The sequence below is a fragment of the Chenopodium album genome, chromosome 18 (genome assembly GCF_948465745.1).
Source record: "Chenopodium album chromosome 18, dcCheAlbu1.1, whole genome shotgun sequence".
In the NCBI taxonomy this organism is placed as follows: domain Eukaryota; kingdom Viridiplantae; phylum Streptophyta; class Magnoliopsida; order Caryophyllales; family Amaranthaceae; genus Chenopodium; species Chenopodium album.
Window position 1 is genome coordinate 3,424,611 of NC_137851.1, and position 9,501 is coordinate 3,434,111.

General features: G+C 34.0%; 1 protein-coding gene across 1 annotated transcript; it reads left to right on the forward strand.

Annotated features, from left to right (window-relative positions):
• LOC145590727 (uncharacterized) lies at positions 1-8,748 on the forward strand. Its single transcript, XM_081647128.1, has 8 exons — positions 1-583; positions 843-1,060; positions 2,890-3,440; positions 3,547-4,289; positions 6,225-6,338; positions 6,483-6,700; positions 6,977-7,527; positions 7,893-8,748. The coding sequence occupies exons 1-8, from the start codon at positions 418-420 to the stop codon at positions 8,746-8,748; spliced, it is 3,417 nt and encodes a 1,138-aa protein (XP_081503254.1). The 5' UTR covers positions 1-417.
• The last annotated feature ends 753 nt before the right edge of the window (positions 8,749-9,501 follow it).

Genomic DNA, 9,501 nt, shown 5'->3' on the forward strand with positions numbered 1-9,501 from the left:
GAATGAAATACGGACTATTATTTAAGAAACGAGTAATAAATCAGTGTATATGATTGGCTGTTTTCAAAAGTAGTTGGAGAATAGCATAAATTGTTATGTCTTTTTGAGAGCATATTACATGTCTCTTTAAACTCTTTGCATCCTCCCGACTTCCAATTTGCGCAAAGATGAGTGGGGGATACTATACATACACACTGTACTGTATTCATCAATTGATTGCACCGTGCACTATCTTTGTTAACTTAGTCAAAAAAAATTAAACACCACTATAAGTGACAATTAATACCTTAGGATTACGACTTTTTTCATACAATAAATACCATGCCATAGTCACTCTTACCCTCTTAGATTTAATAACGTCCTTCCAATATTATTTTCGATTATCTTATAACAATAGTGCAAAAATTACAAAAAGAAATGGGTGATTTAAGTACACCTGAAATCCCATTAAAGAAATTCGAAGTAGAAGAAGAAGATGAAGATGTCACGAAATCACAAGTCCTTGATTCGTCGTATGATTACAAAGGAAGGATTCCTCGTCGAGCTTCCACTGGCTCATGGAAAGCCTCCCTCTTCATCATAGGTACGCAATCTCTTACGAAGTAACTTTTTTTGTTGTTATACATAATTATACTAAGCTAGTTTTTTAATTTTAATATCAGCAAAATCTTATATGAGGCGAACTTCTTTTAATAACTTATGACTAGACTAGATGACGTCTCATTAGCTTCTTATAATAAAAATTGAAGTAGTTATTGTAAGTTTGACTCACCTAAGATTCGCTGATAGCTCGACAAAACTCTGATATTGGTTGAAATGATTACATATATTTATTTATGTAGCCATTGAGTTTAGTGAGAGATTGAGCTACTTTGGAATAGCAACAAATTTGATAACATACATGACAAAAGTGATGCACCAAGACTTGAAAACGGCGGCGAGTAGTGTGAATTTATGGTCAGGAGTAACAACAGTGATGCCTCTTCTTGGTGGGTTTCTTGCGGATGCTTACACTGGCCGCTACTTCATGATTCTCTTCTCTGCTATTATCTATGTCTTGGCAAGTCTTTTCTCTCTTCTCCCTGACTCTTTAATAATAATTTTTTTATTGCTTTTGCTTTATATTTGGATTTTAAAAAGAAAAATGATAAATGCATTCAGACAACATGTATGAAGATTAGAAAGGAAATACTTACGAGTTATATAGTGATAATGTTGATCAATAGATGATTTTGTCATATATTCTCAAATTTAGAATTTTGACACTATTCACTTATTCGAAAAAAAAAATCTTGTAAAAATGACTCTCAATATATATGATATTCATTATTCATAAAACATAATCAACTGAAATCTTGTTTTATTCATTTCAATAAATGCTATAAGAATATCAAATATTTATAAATTTTGCTATTACACAATTAAAGACATTATTGTCAAAATATGAATGCATTGACAAACATGTTAAATTAGAACCACAAAAACAAAGGAATTATTATTTATAAGAAATTTATTTAATATAATGGTTATATACAACCCTATATGTAATGCATAACCGATTTTAAGACAAGACATATCCCACTGACTCTTTAGAGCATAGCCAATGGATATTAGCCCCAATTATATGTAATACAAAGATTAGTACTTTCTTCACCAATAAATGAGTACATACTTTTTTCACAAAAAAATAAGTAAATCACTTTTTGAGAAATAAGTGTTATAGTTGAATTTCTGTACTTTTTTTGCTGGTAGGTTAATTCATAAATTTACGCAATAAATTAGCCTTTTCGTTTAACATGTCAATCAATAAGGAAAGTGAAATGATGAAGTCATACTTTATAACAACCTTAAAGAAAGAGACATGCAACAACTAAGAATATGATTACATGTTTGTATGCAAGTCACAAAACTCCTATCTTGAAGAGTATTAATCACAAATAATGTCAATTTTTGCAAATTCACCACTATTGATTATTTTGGAATTTACCTAGGCTAGCAAGTTGTAGTGCCTAATATTTTCTAGAAGAATTTCCTTTTTAAAACCAATATCTTTAATCTCATGCAAATATTAAGCAAAAAGTAAAAAGTAAATTAAATAAAATTGTTGAGCAGAGGATGTTTGTTTCATTCAATTATTAATCTTATCTAAGAGGTTTAACTTATTAAAATAATCTTATTGGTTTAATACTAATTTTTAATAAATTATTAGTAGAAAGTATGCATTTAGTCAACTTTATAAATTAATACTCCATTTTAAAAACTATACTCCATACGAATTACTTCACCCGCTTCTTTTTAGTTGACACGTTTTTTTAGTTATGTTTATCAATGCACAAATTCAGCCGTTTATATCTTTAATTATCGATAAGCAAAAATTATTAAAAGTTGATATTTTGAAAATATATATCGTGACGAATCTAACAAGACTCCACATGAATATATTTTTCATTACGTATAAATCACAAAACACGGTTAAAGAAAAGTGTGTGAATAACACTAAAGTCAAAATGTGTCAACTAAAAATAATGGAGGCAGTCTTAGATAAGTTTAGAAAAATCAAGTACGGAGTAAATTTTAATTTCTTTGTATTTGTAAATCAAGGTTTGAGTGAAAGAGCCTTTTCGTTCAAACACTAATGGGCTTTGGGCCCTACATTTTGATCAAATGCAAAAAGTAGCATTGACATTATGCAGACCCCAAAAGGGGTGATCGAATCAATATAATTGGGCTTTTTGGCCCACCAAGATACCATGGATAGTTGAAAAAACTGCATGGTCAATTTAATTCGCAACTTAGATTGTACATCCAAGTGCACAATTAGTTGTCAGTTGTCACAATCAGGTTTTTTTTGTTGACAATTTAAACTAATTTCTTATCTCTTTTGTTCAGGGCTTAGGACTTTTTACCATGACACAATATGTGCCAAGTCTTAAACCTTGTGGCAAAACCCCAAATACATGCGATCATGCTAGCAAGGTTCACGAGGTAGTCTTCTTCATAGCGGCCTACCTCGTGGCGCTAGCAACGGGTGGTCATAAACCGTGCTTGGAGAGTTTCGGGGCAGACCAATTCGATGACAATCATTCGGAGGAAAGGAAGCAAAAGATGTCATTTTTCAACTGGTGGAACGTTGCACTTTGTAGTGGCCTCTTCTTTGGTGTAACTTTGATTGTGTACTTGCAAGACAATTTTGGTTGGGGTGTTGGATTTTTTATACAAACAATAACTATGGGAGTTTCTGTCTTGATATTTGTTCTTGGAAGGCCATTTTATCGTTACAGGAGTGCCCGTGGTAGCCCCTTAACCCCGTTGTTGCACGTCTTTGTTGCTGCTATTGCAAAGCGAAATCTTCGTTGTCCTTCGGATTCTTCCATGTTATATGAGGTTTACAATACAGAGAAACTCCAAGGACGACATTTAAGTCACACAAATAGGCTCAGGTAAATACATGATTCAGGGGAATTCGCGCTAGTGTGTACCATACTCATTTGATTTAATTAATTTTTGTAAACATTCCAAAAGATTGATAATATGTTTGTATTGCAGATTTCTTGACAAAGCTGCTATAATAGAAGATGGAGAATATAATGGAGCAACGAGGAAAAACCAAAGTCCGTGGAGGCTAGCAACCGTGACACAAGTAGAGGAGCTAAAGCTCATAATAAACATGATTCCTATATGGCTAAATTGTTTGGTGTTTGGCATAGGCATTGCACAAGGGTCAACATTCTTCATCAAGCAAGGAAGCGCGATGGATAGGAGAGTCTTCAAACACTTTGAAATCCCACCGGCTTCAGTGTACACCCTAACGGCTCTAGGGATGATTGCCTCAGTTTCCTTCTATGACAAGGTCCTCCTACCGTACTTAAGGAGAGCCACGGGCAATGAGAGAGGCATCAACATCCTTACAAGGATCGGTATTGGTATGGTCATTTTAATCATATCAATGATGATTTCGGCCTTAGTGGAAAGGAAAAGACTAAAGATGGCATTGCAAGGGAAAATGATGAACGTATTTTGGCTAGCTCCACAATTCTTGCTAATTGGTATAGGGGACGGGTTTTCCCTAGTAGGAATGCAAGAGTATTTCTATGACCAAGTTCCTGACTCGATGAGGAGCTTAGGGTTGGCGTTTTACCTTAGTGTTATCGGTGTAGGAAGCTTTCTTAGTACATTTTTAATAAATATTGTGGACTACGTGACAGGGTTGAAAGGCGGTAAGGGTTGGATAGGCAAGGATTTGAACCATAGTCGTCTTGATTATTTTTACTGGCTATTGATGATCATGGTAGTGTTGAACATGTGTGTTTTCGTGTTTTTGGCCAAGAATTATAAGTACAAAAATGTTCACAGAAGTACGGCTGTAAGTGATTCTTGTAATGGTGAGAAGACAGAAGAGAAACATATGGATAGTGTTTAAAAAGATTTGTAAACTATATTACTTACAGTGAAATTCTTGTACTTTGATAATTAGAATCATAAAAAAAAAAAATATAATGTAGTAACTTAAGTACAAGAAGTATGAAATAGAATTTTATGCTCTCCATATTGCTATACAAATGTAGTAATTGCTCCTTCCTTAACCTTATTTTCACTTATTCTAGTAAAATTACGTTTTGCTAAGAGATAAACAACACTTATTTCGTCTTGATCAAAGAATGGGTAAGCATCTAGAAAATCATGCACAACCAACTAATACCCTAATTAAGTAATAATCAAACTATTATATAATAATAATGGCAGATTATATGCTGATTCCTATATATATCAACCTTCATAAGTAAACGATATCAAATGAATATTCATTTTCTGATCGTGAAGCTCATTATGTGAGAAAACTATAAGAATATTATTATAAGAATACTTGAAGTCTTTGTTTAGACGCGACGAAGATTAATTAGTAATAAGCCCTGTCTAAATTATAATGTATTGATCAGACCGACCTCCATCTCAATCGATCAATAATACGGAGTATGTAACAATTATTTTTGTCAGCAATAAATAGGTATTAAATATTTTGAAAAAACTTAAATCTTTCTATATTTGCTTAATTACATTAAAGGAAAACCAAGAATGCCCTTTGTTGGGATTGTATGTTCATCCCAATACCACATGAAAGTGATGAAACTATGAGGAAGAGAAGACTTGGATCGGACTTCCTTATAAGTGGAAGTATACTCCATTAGTTTGTTGTTTTTTAGAAAGTTAATTAAAAACAAATCTATGCGAGTCAAACCCAAATCAGACAATATCATACAACTTTGGTGTGCATTATGCGGCCCAACACCCTTGTCATGACCAGCCTAACACAATTAAAAAAAAGGTAAAATTGATATAAACCACCTTTTTTGTCCAACTTTTTAAAAAAAAGCACCTTTTATGTTTTTTTTATTAAACCACCTTTTAAGTACCTAAGTTTTTTATTGCACCACCTCTATTTCAAATCTATCGGATTGTATCTCAACCATCCACTTCCAAATCAACAACCACAGTAAAACCTTCCCTTCCATCTCAACCATCCACTTCAATTACCTCAGTTTAGGGTTTGAGAATGAACAAAGACGACAATTTAATTTGTGCAACAAAATTACGTTTGGTTTTTTTTTTTGGAGTTTTACTCCTTTTAGTCATGCATTTATATAGAGCGAAGGGTCGAATGTTTTTGGGAGGGAAAAAATTAATGACTTAGGAGGGAAAAGCACAAGTTGCGGGCCCCGTTGATGTCTTAGTTAAATTTGAAATAGAGGTGGTGCAATCAAAAACTTAAAAGGTGGTTTAGTAAAAAAAAAAAAAAAAAAAAAAAACATAAAAGGTGGTTTTTTCAAAAAAGTTGGTCAAAAAAGGTGATTTATACATTTTTTGCCTTAAAAAATAAAAAAAAAAACAAAAAAACAAAAAAAACGAAAAAAAAAATGGAAGGCTAATGCAGACATGTTCTCAGCATAATTATATTTTTAACATTTTTTTTAAGAAATTATATTTTTAACATTTATAGTAACGGTAGTTGTACATTTTAAATAGTATGATACCTTCTATGCACTATATAATTAGCTAAAAAAGCCATATATAGTAACCTGACTGAACAATTAGGTTATTTTATACTGCTCTAATATCAATTAAAACCATTTATTTTCATAATTTTTCACTGAAAATGGAGGGAAGAGCAGATATACATGATGAAACACAGAGTAAAAAAGGCGACAACTTTAGAATCTCAAAAGAAAAAATCAATGAAAATGGCATGGAATTACATGTTCATGACTCGACTTTGGATTACAAAGGAAAGCTTCCTATTCGAGCTTCTACCGGTTCTTGGAAAGCATCCTACTTCATGATAGGTATTGCTTCCTTTTGCGAAAGCTTGTAGTTTCAAGTTAATTCTCCATCCTTCCGTTAATCTTGTATATGTGACTATTGATTCCGGACAAAGTATGTAACATTTTGTACGATAATTTGGTTGAAAAAAATATTTGTATACGCAGGAATTGAGTTCAGCGAGAGGATGAGTCACTTTACTATATTAACAAATATGATAACTTATATGACCGATGTGATGCACCAAGACCTCGAAACAGCGGCTAACAATGTGAATATATGGGGTGGAGTAGTCACTGTGACGCCTATGCTTGGTGGCTTTCTTGCGGATGCATATACTGGTGGCTACTTCATGATTCTTTTCGCCGCCATCCTCTATGCTCTGGCAAGACTTCTTTCTTAGTTTCTCGATCTCTTACTTTTTTTTTTTTTTGTTGTAATATTTTGGTTAGATGTATATTTAAACATATCGTCCCAAGTCCTAATTACCAGCCACTAACAAGAAAATATTTGTGATATGAGAGTGAGGATAACTCAAGTGGTTAAAGCTTCCCTCATAGTTTCAGAAGATTCTCATCACCCGCTCTCGTGACTCTCTAAACACCAAAAACAAGAAAAATATCTATTACTATGGAGATAACACTATCCTATTTTTATTCAGGGTTTAGGTGTTTTGACCATGTCTCAATACATTCCAAGCCTTAAACCTTGTGGCACAACCTCGACAATATGTGACCGTGTTACCAAAGTACACGAGTTAGTCTTCTATCTAGGTGTCTACCTAGTGGCCTTAGCGACAGGGGGTCACAAGCCGTGCACGGAGAGCTTTGGGGCAGACCAATTCGATAACAATTATACAGAAGAGAGGATACAAAAGATATCGTTTTTCAACTGGTGGAACATCTCCATTTGTGGTGGTTATTTCATAGGAGTGACTGTGATTGTGTATGTGCAGGACAATGTAAGTTGGGCCCTTGGATTTTTAATCCTAGCCATAGTAATGGGAGTGAGTGTCTTAGTGTTTTTTCTTGGAAGGCCTTATTATCGATACAAGATCGCTCTTGGAAGTCCCTTGACCCCGTTGTTGCAAGTCCTGGTTGCAGCTGTAGCCAAGAGAAATCTAGTTTGTCCTTTGAATTCGTCCTTGTTACACGAGGATCCTAATTCAGGGAAGCACCAAGGCCGATGTTTGGATCATACTAATAGACTCAGGTAAATGTTGTTGAACCCCCGGCCATACCACCTTTTTATAATCCTCCGTTTTATACTATTGTTGCTACGTGTTAGAGTGACAATTTTTTTTGACACAAAGAGTGGCACATCTATAGGAGATCATGTGAAAAGCAGAGAAATAACACGTAAAAGGGATCATGCGACAAAGAGACAGATAAAATACCTTACCAAAAATGGATATGTAACAATTAATATGAAGTATACAATTTCCCAATTGAGAAATATAGCTAGCAATTTAATATAGAATATAGAGGAAAACAAGATAGATCGAGAAGTTACTTGACTCCTCTATAACATTATATTGCAATTCATCAATCTGATCTGCTTGTATAAATGTAATGCAGATTTCTTGACAAAGCAGCTATAATTGAAAATCATGAAAATAATAATGGAGCAGCAGTGAAGAAACAAAGTCCATGGAGGCTAGCAACCGTGACACGAGTGGAGGAACTAAAGTTGATACTGACCATGATTCCCATATGGCTAACTTCCTTGGTGTTCGGCATAGGTGTTGCCCAAGGCCCTTCATTCTTTGTCAAGCAAGGGAGTGCAATGAATAGGAAAATTTACAAAGGATTCGAGATCCCTGCAGCTTCCATGACCGCCTTTATAGCCCTAGGGTTGATTATTACAGTTGGCTTTTACGACAAGGTCCTAGTCCCATACTTGAGGAGAGTAACAGGCAACGAGAGAGGTATTAACATCCTTACAAGAATCAGCGTTGGCATGGTCGCCTTAACCATGTCAATAATGATATCGGCCTTGGTTGAGAAGAAAAGGCTAAAGGCGTCACTAGAAGGAAAAATAATGAGCATATTTTGGCTAGCGCCTCAATTTTTTATCCTTGGAATGGGGGACGGGCTTTCCCTAGTAGGAATGCAAGAATACTTCTACGACCAAGTTCCAAAGTCAATGAGGAGCATAGGAATGGCATTTTACCTTAGTGTTATTGGTATTGGGAGCTTTCTTAATAGTTTCTTGATTATAATCGTGAATCATGTGACTAAGATGCATGGAGGAAAGTGGATTGGCAAAGACTTGAGCCATAGTCGTCTTGATTATTATTACTGGTTACTGATGATCATTATTGTATTAAATATGTGTTTATTTACGTTGTTGTCTAGGAACTATTGGTACAAAAGTATTCAAAAAAGTGTGGTTTTAGAAGGTGAGAAAACGTTGGAGCCGAGTACGGTTTGACATAAAAAATGATTGCTCATCATAAATTTGGTACTAAAAGTAGCACATTATGGTACTAGGATAGTGTTTTCTTTCTTCCATTTTTTGTGGAGAAGAATTCGTTGCTAGACTATTATCAAAATGGAATTTTTTTTTTTTTTTTTTTTTTTTTTTTTTTTTAAAAAAAAAAAATTTAAGAAACTGAAGTGTATCTACAAAAATAATTATGTACTTTCCTTCGTCTTCGCTTCCATCAACAACACCATCTATCTATTCATCTTGGCATAAGAGCAACTTCAATGGTTGTAGCTGGGGACTTGCTTGCAATATTAGATAATTCCTAGCTACTAGCTTGACCATTGGAGCAAAAAACTGCAATTAGCTTAGTCAAGCAAATTAGCTTTGCCAAGCTAATTTGCTTGGAAAAGAACTTGCCAAAATACAGCAAATTAGAATAAATATTTTGTAATATAAAAACGTAAATTAAAAAGGTGGGGTTTATTTTAAATAGTAAGCTAATAGCTAACCATTGGAGCTCAAAGTAGCTAAAATGACAATTAACTTAAAAGCTTATGTGGCATGATAATAATTAGCTTGTCATTAGAGTTGCTCTAAGCTCACAAGTGACAGCCACACAATAATAACATTGTATCACAAAAGAAAATCATGCTAGAATTACAATTAGCTTGAGTATGTATGGTGCATCAATTACTAAAATGACCAAATTCTGCCTCCATTTTTTTTTTTAAGCAACACACTGTTGCTTTCGCACTA

Excerpts from the sequence above, each read along its gene's own strand:
- LOC145590727 (XM_081647128.1), top strand. The coding sequence starts at position 418 with ATGGGTGATTTAAGTACACCTGAAATCCCATTAAAGAAATTCGAAGTA. Across the intron at positions 4,290-6,224 it reads CTGGCTATTGATGATCATGG|AAATCAATGAAAATGGCATG; the intron begins TAGTGTTGAACA and ends TCTCAAAAGAAA. Across the intron at positions 6,339-6,482 it reads AGCATCCTACTTCATGATAG|GAATTGAGTTCAGCGAGAGG; the intron begins GTATTGCTTCCT and ends TTGTATACGCAG.